Genomic DNA, 19,063 nt, shown 5'->3' on the forward strand with positions numbered 1-19,063 from the left:
CGGTTTAGTGATTAAATTGCTAGCCCGTACCCGTCGAAATTACTAGCCTAGTGCATACGAAGCTTAGATTAATCAAATCTTAGCCTACTCTAGATTATACCACACTAAGTGACATCTAGATTTAAATAGTTGCATTGTAAAGTTACCGGTAACCCTAGGAGTACATTTGTCAAAATTAAGAATTCACACTTTGGATCATAACAAATTTTTTTTATTAGATATGAGTCTAAGTTAGTTAAATTTAGACTCGTATCTGATAAAAAATTAAGAAAAAAAAAAAGAAAATAAGAATTTTCAAAATAACGACCTAGAGATACGATATCATATACATAATGATAATGTAAAATTCTGATTACTATATTATTTTCGCCTCAGTATTCGATAAACACTTAACGTTGGCGTATCAGAGGTTAAGCGCTTGTTTGTAATCAACAAGTTGATTTCGATCCTGCCATGTTCTAGTAAGTCGTTCGTTTGTCAAATATCGTATGTGCGCTTATTCAATGTTCTTACGACAATGTGAAGTCCACCAATCTGATTGGCCTAAAGTGGTGAACTAAGGCCTAGTCAATCCTAAATTAGAGTGAGCATCGAGCCCTTAGTGGAAACACTTGTATTAACTGCCAACCCATTCAGTCACTTCACGCGTACTTCCAATTCTCAAAAATGTTCATCGACATCGTTAGGGCCACCTGTACCTAATCTGCTTTATCTCCCTAAACTAACTTGTAACTCCAATTCCATAGAAAGTTCATTATCATCGTCTGAGGCACTAAAACCGCAGTAGGGTTTCTATCTGATCTGGCTCTTATAGGTTACTCGCCAAAGATGCTTGGGTACCCTACAGTTACTCGAGCCAAGCGTAACCTACCGATTTTGATGGTCTGACTAAAATACCCACAAGCATTCTTTGTTTTTTTTTCAAGATTCGACATTTATGAACGTTTTTTTTTTAATCAGACCAAACAGTACTTCCTCTGCTAATCTCCAATGAAATGTGTTGTTGGTAATTGATTATAGTATCCAGTAAAATAAGTAAATTTAAAATGTCTTATGTTAAAATATAGGTACACGAGTACACGTGATTTAAAGTAGTTTGAAACTTCAACACACTTATGTTGCCTATTCAGACTCCAATCATTAGCTTACTTTTCGTGTTTCCCTTACTATTAAAAAATGTTAAGCAACTAAGGCTTTTCTGGAATTAGACATACTGCGAGAATCTTGAACCTCAATCAGATCTTTAAAAGGAAAACCACATCTACAAAATAGAAATATAAACAAACGTAAAATATATTCCTTAACTTATTGGTCAAATATGCAGCATGGTAATGTTTTAGTTTTTATATTTTACAGCAAAAACCGTCTACCTGGACTATAATAGGAAAACGAAATCAAGAAACATCTGAATTTCCAAAGATTTTTATTTAATCATTGTGTGTTATTTCAAGGAGCAAATTTAGGACAATACTTCTTAAAAACACTTTCCCAGAATTCAAGTTCCTCCTTGTCTGGTGCAGTACCGGCCACTAAATTATTACCGATGTCCAAATAGTCCTGGCCTTCTAAAGAGTATGGTTTCCAAATAACGCCGAGACTTTCATCGGGTGTTGGGTTACTGTAAAAAAAGTAACAACTTAGTATTGGTTTTACAATAACAATAAAATCTTTAATATCGTAATTTCTTACCCATATTTAGCAAAGTTTGTCCATAGTTTTGTTACTTGGTCTATCAACTTAATTACCCGTGAAATATCAAAGTTTGGGTTAATTGCCTTTAAAACTTTCATAGAGAAGATATAAGGAAGTTCATCAGCATGACTGACGACAGTCCTATCTCCGATGATATCTGCAACTCCCAGTAAATATTTAAAAATATTCAATTCAGATTTGCATGTAAAATTATACAGGAAAACTTTATTTTTCATTCCTTTTGCACAAAGTTTTTGAAATAAGATTGTGGGATATTTAAAGCATTCTGAACCAAAATACTTTTGCAAAGTATACACGTTGTCCTTAGAGATGTCCTCATCATTAAAGTAGTAACTCTTTATCATTTTGCCTACTTCTATTTGCTCAATTAGCGGGCAATGTATTGCGATTGATCTCGGTACGAAAAATTCAGGATATTTATTAGCTTCGGCGAACATTTTGTGGACGCTTTGACCGGCTCCTAGGATTAAAACTCCCTCATCTTCAGTGTAGCCTTCCATAACATCCACTCCTTCATGTATACCGTAATTACGTAATACTTCGATAGGCTCACCAACCATGAACCTCTCGTTATTTCCAAACTGTTTTTCTGCAGTAATATTAAAAGGTATGATAAGACCTTCTTTATTTGTTTCGGTATAGGTCACTGTAATATGTTTCTTAACAAGAGTTTCAACAGGCTGTGCCTTTAAAAACTTGGACACTTCCTTTTCGTCTTTTGAATTACATCCCAATTCCCTAGCTAATTGTAACGATCTCTCCTTAATCATAAAACTTGTTGCCCAATGAGCGATAGCAAGTCCGCTTTGTGGTATGGCTCTCTTAAATAATCCTTTACTCATAGGTGATAAAAGGTGAAATAAGACGCTAGCACCTCCAGCACTTTCACCGAAAATAGTGACATTGTTAGGATCTCCCCCAAAGTTACCGATATTTTTTCGAACCCATCTAAGAGCAGCAACCTGATCTTTCATGCCCGCATTGCCGGGTACGTCTTCTGTGTCCAGGCAAAGGAAGCCGAGGACTTCGAGTCTGTAGTTAAGCGTGACTAGAATTACATCGTGTCTTATTAAAAAATCTGGTCCGTACATCTCATCGGTACCGCTTCCGCTTGTAAAACCTCCTCCGTGAAACCAAACCATGACCGGCAGCGGCTTGGCGGGTGTTATATTCGGTGAGAATACGTTGACGTACAGGCAGTCTTCACTTCCATGACTCAGTTTTTGTAGGAATATGTCATATTGGTAACATTGATTTCCCAACTTCTTAGCATCTCGGACACCGTTCCAAGGTTTTGGTGGCAAAGGAGCCTGCAATTAAATGGCCAATGGAAAAAACCCGCTTATAATAACTAATAATTTATAACGACCAGCAGTCATAGCTATCGATCTCTACTTTAATTGTTTCAGAAGCTAAATTACATTTTATAAAATTGATTGTTTTTTTAGTGTAATCAGAGATCTAGTATGTCACATTTTTTATCTTCGGCGACAGTTTTCGTGATGATGCGATGATCTTACTTCGTTATTACCGCGACAAAAGAAATATTTACCTTAGAAAAAAAATATACTGTGACTTGCACAATGGATTCTATTATATACAATTATTCATCGGCAGCAGAAAAAAAAAGATTTACCTTAAACCTGAGGTCTCCAAGCGGAGGTTGTGCATACGGAATGCCTTTGAAGCTGAATATTTTTCCCCCATATTCATTTTCGATCACCTCTCCTTCTAATATGCCGTCGCTTATTCGTACTTGAACCATATTGAAAACTCTCCTGGAATGATATGTGTAAGCAACTAAATACGTAAAGCGAACACGTCTTGTTATAAAGAAAATAATGTGTCGAATCATTAGCGTCTGCAGTTATTTTTATCATAAGTCTAAATGTTTCCCGCGACTTTACCCGCGCGAAGATAAAACAAACTTTTAACACAGTCTTTTTCAGGTCCAATTTAATTGGAGCTTAAATCGAATAGTTATTTATTTGGTTCTGTTAATTGTTTAACTGTGAATACTGAACGACAGCCGGTCTTCGAATTTCCTTGATTTTTTCTAAGTCCAGCAATTCTACAAACGTGACCAAACTTAAGTTCTCTTTTTTTAATTTCTTTCTTAGTCCTCGCTTATGTAGTATCAAGAGACTCTATACAAAACTTCAAGCCTCCAATATTAATTTTGGATCTGTTAATAGTTGAATTAAAAAAATTTCTTATTTTTTATGAAGTTAGTGAAATTACATCACATGTACATATACCTAGTGACATGACGCCTTATACGTAACTTTTATCTACTCATATCTATGTAATCATTTCTACGTTAGTCAATTTGCGAACAAGTTGTGACGCGTTCAGCTACAGGATCAAAGGTTAGTAGCACCTTATGGAATCTTATTCTGTTTTTTTTTTTGTTAAACAGTAGAATAAGAAACGGGAAGAAATGACTTAGTTTAATGCAATAGTCTTGAGAATATGTCATCCATAGCTTTACCACATATTAATCTAAAAAAAAAAGTAAGCGAAACGTTCGAGTAGTAGTTGTAGGTGACTAGTTACTAAAATTTGTTAGTCAAAGACTTTTCAAGTACTTTTTGATATTTTTTTACCACATCTCTATGTTTTTGAAATTACTGTTATGAGAGTTCACAATCCGGATACTTAGTGATCGTAAACATTGGTTCGACGCCGTGTTCGTGAAAGCACTTTAAATACATTTCTAGGATTTTCATTAAAGTGCGAACCCGAAACTACCATGTAACAATTTCTGCGTGGTATACATTTTTCCATTTCGCTGATCATCACTATCGCTGATCGAAAAATCAAAAAAAAAATGAAAGTATAGACAGATGGATGGATGTTTGTTAGAGTTTGCAGCCTAAACGGCTAAACGGATCTCGACGAAATTTGGGATAGATGTACAACATAGTCTGGAAGAACACATAGGCCACTAACTTTTGTGTTTTTTAAATTCCACAGGGCCGTTGTCACGGGCAAAGGCTTGTATTCCATAAGTGCTCCTTTACAAGGTATCCATTCAATCATAATGAGATTGTAAAAATTAAAATATCGCACTTTGGCAAAGAGTGGCAGATAAGGTCTAAATTAGTTTGCGAATTTTAAAAATATGTACCATCATCATTATTATCTATGTAATATCATATCTCCTGATGACGCTTGATGACGCTGTTTTTTATTTAGCGTCAACGTTTGACAAAAACGTCACGTCGCGTCGTGTCATTGGTGAGTTAAATGTTTAACTTGTCATCGGCAGGTAAAATAATCATATTTAACACTATTTTATTCCTATCTGTCTCCCTTTAACTATACTTCTTTACTAATGTAATAAAGAATAAACACACGATACTTCGTGACGTAGGATGTCAGCAATCACAATATGTTTTTCAGTAATTTTCGTAAAAAAAAAATATTTACCTACTAAAAAGTAACAAAACATTTCCTTGAATAAAACCTCCCTTATCGTACACTTCTATGTTGTACAATTATTATTACTTTGTTGTTGATGTAAGTCGAGATATTTCTACGTAGGGCTTTCGACATTTTTATTTCATTTTATACCATCTTTCGCCCGCCACTCCGTCCGAGTGGAATAAAAAAAAACAAAAGTCTATAGCCTATGTGTTCTTTCAGACTATACTCTACATCTGTACCAAATTTCATCGATATCCTTTCAGCTGTTTTGGCTACAAACTCTGACAAACATCCATCCATCTATCTAAACTTTCGCATTTATAATATTAGTATGATTTAACAATCGACCGGATTACTTTTTACCAGTATTATAAGTGCCTGTGCCTGTAAAGACTGTGTAGCCTAAGTCACTTTTGTTTTTTTTTTAATTCGACGCCGACGGAGTCGCGGGCGAATTCTAGTTAATACAAAGCATGGTATGAATAGGCGTAGGAATAGAAGGAGATTGCTAAAAAGGTAACGTGATAAATAGAAGACTAATATAGTAGAAGATAAAAGAACTAGCGTCGGTGGCTCAGTGGTTAAAGCACTTAACTTGTAATATATAGATCTTGAGTTGGAATCGCGCCATATATTAGTGTGATTTTCGATCTTTCGAATTTTCATATGTACATAATTTACCCGACGTTCTTACGGTGAAGGAAAACATCGTGATGCAACCTGCACATATCAGCGAAGAAATTCAAAGACATGTGTGAAGTCAACCAACCCGCATTGGGCCAGCGCGGTTGACTATGACCTAGTCATCCTAACCACCTTCGGTGGGGACGTATAGTGAGCTTGTGATGATGACATTAGAAGATAAACCAATAAGGAGGATGAAAACCTGCTGTGCGACACTGATGACGATGAAATAATTCATGTAGCAATTAATTTAAATCAATTTATATTTAAATGTTTATTAGATTAAAAACTCTTACAGTTAGTTTAACACTACAAGATAGCATTGTGTACTACAACCACAGAGATGAATTACAAAAATATAAACAGGATAGATTTTTAAAAGATGTTTTAATGAAATCAATATTTTAAACTTTATGGAGCAAATTTGGGACAATATTTCTTGAATATACGTTCCCAAAATTCCAGTTCATCCTTGTCCGGTGAAGAACCAGCCACTAAGTTATTACCGATATCCAAAAAGTCCTGCCCTTCTAAAGAGTATGGTTTCCAAATAACGCCGAGACTTTCATCTGGCGTTGGGTTACTGAAACGAAAGAATGTATTTTACTATTATATAATAATAAAAATATTAACAATTAAGAAACATTTCGTCAATGCAATTAGACAAATCTTACCCGTATTTAGCAAAATTTGTCCAAAGTTTTGTAACTTGTTCTATCAAGTTGAAGACTCGTGAGATATCGATATTTGGATTATTTGCGGTGAATATTTTCATGGAGAAGATATAAGGTAGTTCATCAGCATGACAGACTACATTCCTATCTCCTACGATATCTGCGACACCCAGCGCATGTTTGAAAATATTTAATTCAGACTTGCAAGTAAATGTATAAAAGAAAACTTTGTTTTTGCATCTCTTCGCACAAATTTTTTGGAATAATATTGAGGGATATTTAAAGCATTCTGTACCAAGATACTTTTGGAGAGTGTATACGTTGTCCATAGAAACTTCTTCATCCTTAAAATAGTAACTCTTTATCATTTTACCTACTTCTATTTGATCGATCAGTGGACAATGTATAGCGATGGATCGCGGTACGAAAAATTCGGGATATTTATTGGCCTCGGTGAACATTTTGTGGACGCTTTGACCAGATCCTAGGAATAAAACACCCTCGTCTTCAGTGTAGCCTTCCATAACATCCACACCTTCATGTATACCGTAACTACGTAATACTTCGATAGGCTCAGCTACCATGAACCTTTCATTGTTTCCAAATTGTTTTTCAGCAGTAATATTAAAAGGTACGATAAGAGCTTCTTTATTTGTTTCCGCATACGTAACTGTAATATGTTTCCTAATAAGTGCTTCTACAGGCTGTGCCTTTAAAAACTTAGACACTTCCTTTTCGTCTTTTGAATTACATCCCAATTCCCTAGCTAATTGAAACGATCTTTCTTTAATCATAAAACTTGTTGGCCAATGAGCAATAGCATGTCCACTTTGTGGTATTGCTCTCTTAAATAATCCTTTACTCATTGGTGATAAAAGGTGAAAAGAAACACTCGCACCTCCGGCACTTTCTCCGAAAATTGTAACATTGTCAGGATCTCCTCCAAAATTACTGATGTTTTTTTGAACCCATCTAAGTGCAGCAACCTGATCTTTCATGCCAGCATTGCCGGGTACGTCTTCTGTGTCCAGACAAAGGAATCCAAGGACCTCGAGTCTATAGTTAAACGATACAAGAATAACGTCCTGTCTTATTAGAAAATCTGGTCCGTACATCTCATCGTTACTGCTTCCGCTTGTAAAACCTCCTCCATGAATCCAAACCATAACCGGCAGCGGCTTGTCGGGTTTTATGTTCGGTGAGAACACATTGATGTACAGGCAATCTTCGCTTCCTGGACTGATTTTTTGTAAGAAAATATCGTAGTGGTAACATTGGTTTCCCAACTTCTTAGCATCTCGCACTCCGTTCCAAGGTTTTGGTGGCAAAGGAGCCTGAAAAATGGGGCAAATGTAACAATGTACAATAAATTATTGAAACGACTTAAGGGTTAAAGTTCATAAAGGTATGAGATTATTGTTTTTTTTGTGCATTTCGCTTGTTAATTTTTAAGTAAGAAAAGTTTCAATGGGTTCAATGGATTAATCAACGTCATCAAACTTACTTATCAAAACTTTTAACACAAAAAATCTCTAGTGTCTTTTTTAGGTTTTAAGATTACGCGTGACAACATTTAAGATTGTATAAATAGTAATGTAAAAGGACTGGATCTGGATTATATTGTTTCCTGTTAGAAGATGCGAAGCAAAGATGTAATTTAATTTAGAATCTTTAGGAAGATCAAATAAAAAGAAAACAAAAACAATGAGGTGAACCACAGAACATTAGTAACACATTTTGCATCGACCATTAGGAAAAATGAAAACGTAGTTTAAAATTAACATCAGCTTTACCTTGAACCTGAGGTCTCCTAGCGGAGGTTGTGCATACGGAATACCTCTGAAGCTGAATATTTTTCCACCATATTCATTGTTGGTCACCTCTCCTTCTAATATACCGTCACTAATTTGTACTTGAACCATTTTTAAAACACTTCTAAAATGATATTTCTAAGCAACTGAATACGTAGAGCGAAGTCGAGTTTTTATAAAGAAAAAAATGTGCCAAATCATCTATTGTCACTTTGCAGGCACTGTTTTTATCGTAAGATAAGCTGTTTCCCGCGGCTTCGTCGGGCTGGAATTACCAATAAAACAATGTGTTTGTCCTAATTGTAGATATTACCACCATTTTAAAAAAGCTTGAATAAAGTAGTTAATTATTGGTTTTGTAAAGTGTAAGTGTCACTTTTCAAGTAGATCAGCTGTAATCTTTAGAAGAATTAAAAATTACTATTATACTATTTCTAATACCATTCCAAGTAAGCTCTAGGATTATGCTAGAAATGGTTTATGAATGGCGGGATTCAAACCCTCGACCACGTGACCTGAAATTTGTACTTTTAACCATTAGGCTGTTGGCGCTTCTAATGAATAAAATACTTGATACAGTATTTTTTTTACTTAAATAAATGTTGTTGAATCACAATAAATGTATTTACCTGGTGACATTACGACAGTCCTTGTAATTTTTATCTAATTAATTGCTTTTATTCTTTTTTAGTAAATTTATTTGAACTAGTCGAATCGAAACATAAGCGAATCCAATTTTGATATGACCCTGACATGTTATATTGTTAGTTCTAGAGAACCTTCTAGTCAGGCTTAAAGATCGAACCCAAATATAATAATAATAATAAAGCCATTTATTTCCTTACAGATAAACGCTAAAGTATTAAAACAATGTACTTATAAATACACACTGTTTACATTTGTGAATATTAAAAATTTAATGTACATTTCTTCTTTTAAAAGTATTTTTGTTTCTATTTATTTTCCTTTATTTTTTAAATTATTTTTAAGTAATGAAGTCGAGAACCGAGTGATTTTCTGCTTCTTATATATTCATTCGAGTCGATTCTTTTCGTTCCATTTTTCCGGCGTCTAACATCTCCACGCAACACTTGTTACTCACTGTCGGTTTAGTCGAGTTAATTATTTAAATTTAACTTTTATCGTGCAATACCATACTTCTATATTCAGGAAGGTCGATGAGGGGGTTTCCCCCTAAAAATTTACCACTTCAAACCTGATGAGGGAAGGTCATCACTAGTGATGTATTACACTAGTGATGTTGTACTTTACCAATATACTATACTTGACGGAATGTGAACTATTTTTGAGCAGTAGAGTAAAATGCAAAGCTTCAGTTGATCAAATCAAAGCTTACGATAGATCATATCGTACTTGTTTTTGTGCGACCCTTAATTCCATAATATCCTAAGTTGCAAAAATTTAAAAGAGTTTACGAGAATTAAAAATCGGACTTTGCACTGTAACTATAATCAATACAAGATATAAGTAAGATATAAAAATCGCAACATCATCGTTCTTACCTAACACGATAATGTACCTATACCTGCAGATTACGTCACGTTACGATGTTATTTACCGTAAATATTTAATAACAGTGTCACGTCCGTGGCTCAGGTTTGAACGCTTGACTTGCTATATGCAGTTCTTGGTTCGATCCCCGTCAAATACCATTACAGTTTTCAAATTTTGAATTGATATATACTAGCTTTTGGCCGCTACTCCGTCCGCGTGGAATTTACTATGCTAAATGTCGATATTCGTTCAGTCGTTTAGGCTACAAACTCTAACAAACATCCATTTATTCATCTAAACATTCACATTTATGTATATTCCTAAAGTATATGAGATGCCATATAAAACCTAGTCAAGTGAATTTAATAAAAAAGCTTTGGTAATCACACAACGTAGTAGAATTTTCACAGCGTAGATACAAGGTCTAGAGACTTGGAATTTTTCTCTTTTAATTAATAAATTCCTAGGTGAGCGCCATAAAAGCGTTTTACGTAATTCATCTTCCAAATGTCTAAAGTGGGGCCCAGAGTCTGTCAGGAGACATGGTATACGAACGGCAGGCGAGCGCTGAGCAATCGCAGCGTCTTGCTGAAAACAGAGTAAGGAATTAGCAAACAAGGACAAGAGAAAGTAGCGGCGAACGTTCATTTTGTCTTGCCGAACAAAATACGAGTTCGTCGCAGATATATGATCGGCAGTCGAGCGTCGAGCGATCGCAGCGTCTGGCTGAAAATAAAGTAAGGAAGTAACAAACAAGGGCAAGGGAAAGTAGCGGCGAATGATCACGTCGTCTTCCCGAACAAAATGCGAGATCGTTGCAGGTATACGAACGGTAGTTAAGCGTCGAGCGATCGCAGCGTCTCGCTGAAAATAAAGTAAGGAAGCAGCAAACACGGCCAAGGGAAAGTAGCGGCGAACGATCACGTCGTCTTGGCGAACAAAATGCGAGATCGTCGCAGGTATACAAACAGCAGTCGAGCGTCGAGCGATCGCAGTGTCTCGCTGAAAATAAAGTAAGGAAGTAGCAAATACGGGCAAGGGAAAGTAGCGGCGAACGATCGCGTCAATTTGCCGAACAAAATGCGAGATCGTCGCAGGTATACGAATGACAGTCGAATGCCGAACGCTCACAGAGTCTTGCTGAAAACAGAAATATGACCTAACAATCGCGTGCAAAAATCTAGAGAAAATCTAGAGACTGTTTAGTCTCTAGATTCGCATTTAGATCTCGCAGCGACTCGTGGCACAGAGAAACAGTCAACGATCTGTAACAACTAGGACTCTCAATAGAATTTTAGCTCAGAGCATTAGATTTAAAGATGGCATTTAGTTACGATCCTAAAATCCTCATCAAAACAGTGCAATGAATAATATTTGTTCTAAATATTTTACTATAAATGGACTAATAAAGCGAACGGTATGTGCTGCACATCTGTGAAAGCGGCCGTGAAAAGTTATTAGACAAACAATTCTGCACTTTTCGCGCATTTTTTGAATAAAATATTTAAATACAATAGCCTTTTTCAAATGACTACTTTTGAATCAAAAGAAGTTAGAGAGGGAAAATTTTATGCTCACATTTAAGGTAGAAGGAAAAGTTTATCGTATAATAGGTAGCCTTTTGCCATCAGGATAAAGTAATTTTTACAAATCTATTTCATTTCGGATGCCGACCAGCATCATTATCATTATATCATTAAGAACTGGATTACATTAGGAACTTCATTAACGTGGATCCCACACTAAAACTAAATTTGGGAAATAAATTGCAGACTACGTTACATAGACACAATGCTTTAATACAAAGTATTGAACATTGTATCGAATTTAATACCCAGGAGAATTTAAAAATAACTATTCACTCTGATCGCACACTTCGACACAAAACAGAGAAAAATGTAATGCTCCTATAAATGAAGTGGCATTCTCCTTGGTTGATGAGGATTTGGGGCCTAGGGACATTACATTGCACTCAAGAGATGACAGTTAAAACGATTGCCGGAATTATACCGGGCCTATTATTTGCTCCTATGTCCTTTAATATTTAGTTTTAGATATCGATATTGTTTAAATATTCCATAGAAGAATTAACCAAGAAGTAAGACTGTAGTATGATTTTTTTTATATTTTTATTGATATTCTGATACATAAAGACAAGGAAATTGAAAGAGTGTAAAAAATGCATAAGTGCTCTGAACTGTTTCGAGCAAAGAGTGTTCGGCTGCGCTCACATCGGCGAGTGCTACACTAGATTAAGCTCCTGCACACCAATGCTGTAAAAAGATCCTTTACAATATTTTTTTTTTATTTCAGTTCAATCTCTTGTCTATGGCACTCCCTTAGCGGATTGGGCCCGTGTCGAGTTATTTTTTTTATACAGTTATTATTTACCTATGCAACAATTGCCATAATAAACATATTTTTTCTATTCTTTTACTGCTTTTTAATTGCATGTTATTATGCAACACAACAATGATGACAGTTGTTAAAATAAAGATTTGAGCCAATTTTAAAATTAAATAAAAACATTTTTACAAATTGCTATTATACGAAATGTATTTATGTAAAATCTCTTTTTGTTATTTCAAGGAGCAAACTTCGGACAATATTTCTTGAAGATACATTCCCAGAATTCCAGTTCATCCTTGTCTGGTGCAGTACCAGCCACTAAATTATTACCGATGTCCAAAAAGTCCTGTCCTTCTAAAGAATATGGTTTCCAAATGACTCCGAGACTTTCATCGGGTGTAGGATTACTGTGAAGAAAACAATGCATCACATACTTTAAAAATGTATAAAAAACAATTGCCAAAATTAACTTACCCATATTTAGCAAAATTTGTCCAAAGTTTTGTAACTTGGTCTATTAACTTGAAGAGTCGTGAGTTGACATCAACTTTTATGTTATATGCAGTAAACATGATAGTATTGAAAATATAATTAAGTTCATCGCCATGACAGACTACAGTCCTATCTCCCACGATATCTGCTACACCAAGTAGATGTTTGGTGAAATTTAATTCAGACTTGCAAGTAAATGTATACAGGAAAAATTTATTTTTTCCTTTTTTTGCACAAATCTTTTGGAATAAAATTGAAGGATATTTAAAGCTTTCTGTACCAAGATACTTTTGTAATGTATACACGTTGTCCATTGACATGTCCTCATCTTTAAAATAGTAATTCTTGATCATTTTGCCTACTTGTATTTGATCGATTAGTGGACAATGTATGACGATTGATCTCGGTACGAAAAATTCGTGGTACTTATTAGCCTCCGTGAACATTTTGTGGATGCTTTGACCGGACCCTAGAAATAAAACTCCCTCGTCTTCAGTGTAGCCTTCCATAACATCCACTCCTTCATGTATACCGTAATCACGTAATACTTCGATAGGCTCAGCTACCATGAACCTTTCATTATTTCCAAATTGTTTTTCGGCAGTAATATTAAACGGCACAAAAAGAGCTTCTTTATTAGTTTCCGTATACGTCAGTGTAATATGTTTCTTAACAAGTGCTTCAACAGGTTGTGCCTTTAGAAACTCGTACACTTTCTTCTCATCTTTTGCATAGCACCCCAATTCTCTAGCCAACTGCAACGATCTACATTTGATCATAAAGCTTGTTGGCCAGTGAGCAATAGCGAGTCCACTTTGTGGTATAGCTCTCTTAAATAATCCTTTACTCATGGGTGACAAAAGGTGGAAGGAAACACTCGCACCTCCGGCACTTTCTCCGAAAATCGTAACGTTATTAGGATCTCCCCCAAAGTTGCTGATATTTTTTTGAACCCATCTTAATGCAGCAACCTGGTCTTTCATGCCCGCATTGCCAGGTACGTCTTCCGTGTCCAAGCAAAGGAAGCCGAGTACCTCGAGTCTATAGTTAAACGAGACAAGAATAACGTCATGTCTTATTAAGAAATCTGGTCCGAACATCTCATCGGAACCGCTTCCGCTTGTAAAACCTCCTCCGTGAATCCAAAGCATGACCGGCAGCGGCTTGGTGGGTGTTATGTTCGGCGAGAACACATTGATGTACAGGCAGTCTTCGCTTCCAGGAGTGAGTTTTTGTAAGAAAATATCGTAATGATAACATTCGTTTCCCAACTTCTTAGCATCTCGCACTCCGCTCCAAGGTTTTGGTGGCAAAGGAGCCTGTAAATAAAGGGGTTTTATAATACAATATTCCATTGCGAGGCATTCAGTCTTTTTTCGTTAAAATCCATTTTAAATTTAGACTTGTTATAAACTTGTATGTTTAACTTTAATCTTTGTGTTTAGATTCAACAATTTTTTTTAACTTGTATAGGAACTTCCTCGTTTATAAAAATTATTAATAAATCAAATAATCATTTCATGAAAGTCCGGTCAAAATCTGCCTAGCCGTTTCATAGATTACCCGGAACAAACGCGGCTTGCGGACAGTCAGATAAAATTTTTGTAAATGCGATTTTCGTTATCAGCAACACAAACATATCATCTTCCTGAAATCTGAAATTCTTATTTTGATATTACAGACACTCCAATTTTATTACATGTATAGTTTTTTGTCTATGGTTTTGAAGAATATAGCAAAATAGAAGCAACATAAAAATTGTCCTCTCTGTTTACCTCATTAAACTGTTATTTAAACTATGGACAATAGCAGATATCCCTTTGAAGTGACATAACGCGGAAATTAAAAAGTACATTTTTAAATTAATTTATAGATACCTTAAATCTTAGATCTCCCAGTGGAGGTTGTGCATATGGAATACCTTTAAAGCTGTATATTTTTCCCCCATATTCATTATCGACTACTTCTCCTTCTAATATTCCATCAGCAATTTGAACCTGAACCATTTCCTCTTCTAATGCTATCTTTGTAAGCAACTGGATGTGATGATCAGTGATGTCTTATTATAATGAACTATTTGTACTGAATCATAAGACACACTGTTGGCATCCACTTTTATTTATTTGGAAATCTACTAGTCATTATCATGTAAATCAGTATTTCCCTATCGTGTCCTTATCGTAATATGATTGGAAATCCAATTATGCTTTGCTATAGAAGTTGACAATTTTTAACGTTTTTTTGAGTTAAATTTTAAATTTTCGATAGATGTTACAAAGAACTTAGAATCGACAGTTAAAGTTTACGATTAGTTATTTATTTAATTGTAATTCTAGCATTAGTAGAGTTATATAAAAACAACGAAATCCAGCAAAAAGTAAAAAAAGTATATTATATGATTTATATCCTATAAAGATTGTGATGCGACCTGCACCTCTTTGCAAAGAACTCCGTGGTATCGTATAGTCAACTGATGATCATAAAATAACAATTAATAATTAATTAATTTTATTTTTTGCTTTAAAAAGGTAATTTTATTTAAACAGCCGACAAACATAATAATATCTGTAATCGGTATGTTACATGTTTTTGACTATAATACTGTCTGTAGAAAACACCCTGAATTTTAAAAAAATGTTCAAAAACCATCATTTGTTATTTCATGGAGCAAACTTGGGGCAATACTTCTTGAAGATACGTTCCCAGAATTCCATTTCATCCCTGTCCGATGCAGTATCAGCTACTAAATTAGTACCGATGTCTAAAAAGTCTTGGCCTTCTAAAGAGTATGGTTTCCAAATGACTCCGAGACTTTCATCGGGTGTTGGGTTACTGTGAAAGAAATAATAAAGTTGATTATTTTTACGTATTAAAAAATAGTATTATAAATCATAATTACAATTACAAACACACATCTTACCCGTATTTAGCAAAATTTGTCCAAAGTTTTGTTACTTGATTTATCAAATTGAAGACTCGTGAGATATCTATATTTGGGTTATTTGCAGTAAAAAACTTGATAGGAAATATGTAAGGTAGTTCATCAGCATGACAGGCTACAGTTCTATCTCCAACAATATCAGCGGCCCCCAGTAAATGTTTAAAAACATTCAATTCAGATTTGCAGGTGAATCTGTATAGGAAAATCTTATTCTTTCCTCTTTTTGCACAAATCTTTTGGAATAAAATTGAAGGATATTTGAAACATTCCGTACCAAAATACTTTTGCAGAGTGTATACGTTGTCCATAGAAACGTCTTCATCCTTCAAATAATGACTCTTTATCATTTTACCTACTTCCATTTGATCGATAAGCGGACAATGTATAGATATTGATCTTGGTACGAAAAACTCTGGATATTTATTAGCCTCGAAAAACATTTTGTGCACATTCAGACCAAACCCTAAACAAGCAACTCCCTCGTCTTCTGTGTAGCCTTCCATTATATCCACTCCTTCATGTATGCCATAATTACGTAATACTTCGATAGGCTCAGCTACCATGAACCTTTCATTGTTTCCAAATTGTTTTTCTGCAGTAATACTATATGGCACTAAAAAAGCTTCCTTATATGCTTCGGCATACGTCACTGTTGTATGTTGGTTAACGAGTGCCTCAACCGGCTGTGACTTTAAAAAATTGTACACTTCCCTTTCGTCTTTTGAAGTACATCCTAAGTCCCTAGCTAATTGTAACGATCTATCTTTGATCATAAAACCTGTTGGCCAATGTGCTATAGCGGTTCCACTTTGTGGTATGGCTTTCTGAAACAATCCTTTACTCATGGGTGATAATAGGTGGAAGGAAACACTCACACCTCCGGCACTTTCTCCGAAAATTGTAACGTTGTTAGGATCTCCTCCAAACTTGCTTATATTTTTTTGAACCCATCTAAGTGCAGCTACCTGATCTTTCATGCCAGCATTGCCGGGTACGTCTTCGGTGTCCAGGCAAAGAAAGCCGAGGACTTCGAGTCTATAATTAAATGTAACAAGGATAACATCATTTCTTATTAAATAATCTGGTCCGTATATCTCATCTGAACCGCTTCCATTGGTAAAACCTCCTCCGTGAATCCAAACCATGACCGGCAGCGGCTTGGCGGGTGTTATATTCGGTGAGAAAACATTGATGTACAGACAGTCTTCGCTTCCTGAATTCGTTTTTCCGAAGATTCTATCATATTGGTAACATTGGTCTTTTATCTTCTTAGCATCTCGCACTCCGTTCCAAGATTTGGGGGGCAAAGGAGCCTTTAAATAAAGAGATTAATTATTCTAAGGTACATGTTTTAACACTAAGTGAAGTTTAGTTGAGCTTTTATTTTATCTTATGATTGGGAAATATTGGGTTAGAAAACACAGGAGTATTATTTTGACTTGGTTTCTAAAGGTTTTTAGAGTTTTCTTTATAGCGCTCCCCGCAGTTCGCAGTACCACAATCATTGTTCAGTGACGTGAGTTATAAAATCTATACTAATATAATAAAGCGTAAACACACACTTCTTTATTGCCTAAGATGTCAGCAATAACAGGATATTTTTGAATAATTAAATTTTAATAAAAAGCCTTACGCCATTAAACTTAGGGGGAAATATTTTGGATAAAAACCCCAACGTGGGAAAGAGACCATAGGTTGCTGCCAACATCAAGGAAGCAAGGTTGTCATGACATATCATTTTGACATTTGTAATTGATAATTTATTTATTTATTTATTTATTCATTGGAAAGGTACACCAATTGCATGTTCAAGGTTCACAACCAAATTAATATACCGTATACAATGAAAAACATAGAAGCAGAAGAACATACAGATGACAGGCGTACACAGCGCTCACAAAAAATGATGTTTTACTTTTTAATAACAAACGTTGAATCACGTTAATTACAACTAATATAAATTAGGGTATAATTTGACAGATGTAAACAATAAAATAAAATATTCATAATTTTAAGTCGAGCGGGGACAGCTAGTATGATATATAACTTGAAATATTTAACTATTCGTTCTTAGTAGTAGTGTTTAAAGGATTTCTATGTTTGTACTGTGAATTTACTGAGTCGCTGTTAGGCTAATAGGCTTGCTAACAAAAACTAACAAAAAAAGAGAATCGACGTAATCGTATCGTATCTTTTAATATTATCAAATACCATAATGGTATACAATTTTATCGTTTAATCTCTTTTTTTTTCATACTATCAAAACATATCGTCGTTGATTAGATAAACCGAACTTTGTACTCAAAAACATTCTCGATACTGGATTACGTGCACAAAAATATATCTTAATTTAGTAAAAAATTAAATCTTACTAGCTTTCGCTCGCGTCTTCATCCGCATGGAATTTAAAAAACAAAAATTAAGTAGCCTATGTGTTCTTCCAGACTATTCTCTACATTTGTACCAAATTTCACCGAAATCCGTTTAGCCGTTTTGGTTACAAACTCTAATAAACATCTATCCATCTAAACTTTCGCATATAATATTAGTGAGATTAGATTAATTAGTGAAATATTACGCAAGACATGTACGTGTGAATATATTAGTATATTTATTAACAAATTTACCTTAAACCTCAAGTCTCCTAGCGGAGGTTGTGCGTATGGAATTCCTTTGAAGCTGAATATCTTTCCACCGTATTCATTGTTGGTCACCTCTCCTTCTAATATACCGTCACTAATTTGTACCCGAACCATATTGAAAAATTTTCTAAAATATTTGTAAGCAACTGAATGATCAGAGCGGATACGTCTTATTATAAAGAATAATTTGTGCTGATTCATTCACAATCGAATCAAATCTGTAGCTATTTTGAGAAATCACATAAGTCAGTGTAATAATGGTCAGCATATCCTATTAAAAATGTTTTTATGTTATCAGAGTATTTTTTAGATTTGATTTTAATTCCACGATCGCTGATGAAAAAAGATAAAAATGAAATTGTTATTCGACTAACAGTACTATCCAAATATTACAGACTAAACGGCAATCCCATCTAATTTTTTCAACAATAAACTGATGTTAAAATTAACTTATTAAAACTTTCGTGAGACATTATACTATATTATTTATATTTATAACACGACTAACACTCACGTGGGAACTTTCGGTGTAGGCACAGACCAGTTTCAAACCCGTAGGGGGTCCTTCTTCAGGGTGAATGCCTACACCGAAAGTTCCCACTTGAGTTTTAGCCGTGTTATAAATATAAATAATATGATGTTAAAATGATTAGGTAAACTTGATTGATTTTCAAAAATTGATTAATTTTTTTTTCGAATCCCTATAGCCTAGTAAGGTCTGCAAAAAAGTGGAACTAAATTTGATTTCTGTTATGCACGTACTACGAAGATTTTGATTGGCGTTGCTTTGGAACATACAGAATGTATAGAGGT

The 19,063-nt window shown here is 34.8% G+C and overlaps 4 protein-coding genes across 4 annotated transcripts; all 4 read right to left on the minus strand.

Moving 5' to 3' along the window:
* Positions 1-1,446: 1,446 nt before the first annotated feature.
* LOC106105674 (esterase B1-like) lies at positions 1,447-3,478 on the minus strand. Its single transcript, XM_013286098.1, has 3 exons — positions 3,350-3,478; positions 1,690-3,023; positions 1,447-1,618 (listed from the first exon to the last, which is right to left on the minus strand). Exons 1-3 carry the CDS (start codon positions 3,476-3,478, stop codon positions 1,447-1,449), a joined length of 1,635 nt encoding a protein of 544 aa, XP_013141552.1.
* Positions 3,479-6,237: 2,759 nt separating this feature from the next.
* Positions 6,238-8,429, minus strand: LOC106105675 (esterase B1-like). Its single transcript, XM_013286099.1, has 4 exons — positions 8,294-8,429; positions 6,796-7,834; positions 6,501-6,660; positions 6,238-6,409 (listed from the first exon to the last, which is right to left on the minus strand). Exons 1-4 carry the CDS (start codon positions 8,420-8,422, stop codon positions 6,238-6,240), a joined length of 1,500 nt encoding a protein of 499 aa, XP_013141553.1. The 5' UTR covers positions 8,423-8,429.
* A 3,960-nt stretch (positions 8,430-12,389) lies between these two features.
* LOC106105745 (cholinesterase 1-like) lies at positions 12,390-14,673 on the minus strand. Its single transcript, XM_013286177.1, has 3 exons — positions 14,545-14,673; positions 12,650-13,986; positions 12,390-12,582 (listed from the first exon to the last, which is right to left on the minus strand). Exons 1-3 carry the CDS (start codon positions 14,671-14,673, stop codon positions 12,411-12,413), a joined length of 1,638 nt encoding a protein of 545 aa, XP_013141631.1. The 3' UTR covers positions 12,390-12,410.
* A 582-nt stretch (positions 14,674-15,255) lies between these two features.
* Positions 15,256-18,476, minus strand: LOC106105742 (cholinesterase 1-like). Its single transcript, XM_013286174.1, has 3 exons — positions 18,236-18,476; positions 15,588-16,921; positions 15,256-15,499 (listed from the first exon to the last, which is right to left on the minus strand). The coding sequence occupies exons 1-3, from the start codon at positions 18,449-18,451 to the stop codon at positions 15,328-15,330; spliced, it is 1,722 nt and encodes a 573-aa protein (XP_013141628.1). The 5' UTR covers positions 18,452-18,476; the 3' UTR covers positions 15,256-15,327.
* Positions 18,477-19,063: the final 587 nt, after the last annotated feature.

This window comes from Papilio polytes, unplaced genomic scaffold (assembly GCF_000836215.1).
Source record: "Papilio polytes unplaced genomic scaffold, Ppol_1.0 DF822733.1, whole genome shotgun sequence".
Taxonomy (NCBI): domain Eukaryota; kingdom Metazoa; phylum Arthropoda; class Insecta; order Lepidoptera; family Papilionidae; genus Papilio; species Papilio polytes.

What these genes read in the sequence shown, in the direction of transcription:
- LOC106105745 (XM_013286177.1), bottom strand. Translation starts at nt 14,673, where the DNA reads ATGGTTCAGGTTCAAATTGCTGATGGAATATTAGAAGGAGAAGTAGTC. An exon ending in TGGGAGATCTAAGATTTAAG is followed by an intron (nt 13,987 to 14,544) that starts GTATCTATAAAT and finishes CTTTATTTACAG; the next exon opens with GCTCCTTTGCCACCAAAACC. An exon ending in ACAAATTTTGCTAAATATGG is followed by an intron (nt 12,583 to 12,649) that starts GTAAGTTAATTT and finishes TTTTCTTCACAG; the next exon opens with TAATCCTACACCCGATGAAA.
- LOC106105674 (XM_013286098.1), bottom strand. Translation starts at nt 3,478, where the DNA reads ATGGTTCAAGTACGAATAAGCGACGGCATATTAGAAGGAGAGGTGATC. An exon ending in TTGGAGACCTCAGGTTTAAG is followed by an intron (nt 3,024 to 3,349) that starts GTAAATCTTTTT and finishes ATTTAATTGCAG; the next exon opens with GCTCCTTTGCCACCAAAACC. An exon ending in ACAAACTTTGCTAAATATGG is followed by an intron (nt 1,619 to 1,689) that starts GTAAGAAATTAC and finishes CTTTTTTTACAG; the next exon opens with TAACCCAACACCCGATGAAA.
- LOC106105675 (XM_013286099.1), bottom strand. Translation starts at nt 8,422, where the DNA reads ATGGTTCAAGTACAAATTAGTGACGGTATATTAGAAGGAGAGGTGACC. An exon ending in TAGGAGACCTCAGGTTCAAG is followed by an intron (nt 7,835 to 8,293) that starts GTAAAGCTGATG and finishes CCCATTTTTCAG; the next exon opens with GCTCCTTTGCCACCAAAACC. An exon ending in CACTCTCCAAAAGTATCTTG is followed by an intron (nt 6,661 to 6,795) that starts GTACAGAATGCT and finishes TGGGTGTCGCAG; the next exon opens with ATATCGTAGGAGATAGGAAT.
- LOC106105742 (XM_013286174.1), bottom strand. Translation starts at nt 18,451, where the DNA reads ATGAATCAGCACAAATTATTCTTTATAATAAGACGTATCCGCTCTGAT. An exon ending in TAGGAGACTTGAGGTTTAAG is followed by an intron (nt 16,922 to 18,235) that starts GTAAATTTGTTA and finishes CTTTATTTAAAG; the next exon opens with GCTCCTTTGCCCCCCAAATC. An exon ending in ACAAATTTTGCTAAATACGG is followed by an intron (nt 15,500 to 15,587) that starts GTAAGATGTGTG and finishes TTTCTTTCACAG; the next exon opens with TAACCCAACACCCGATGAAA.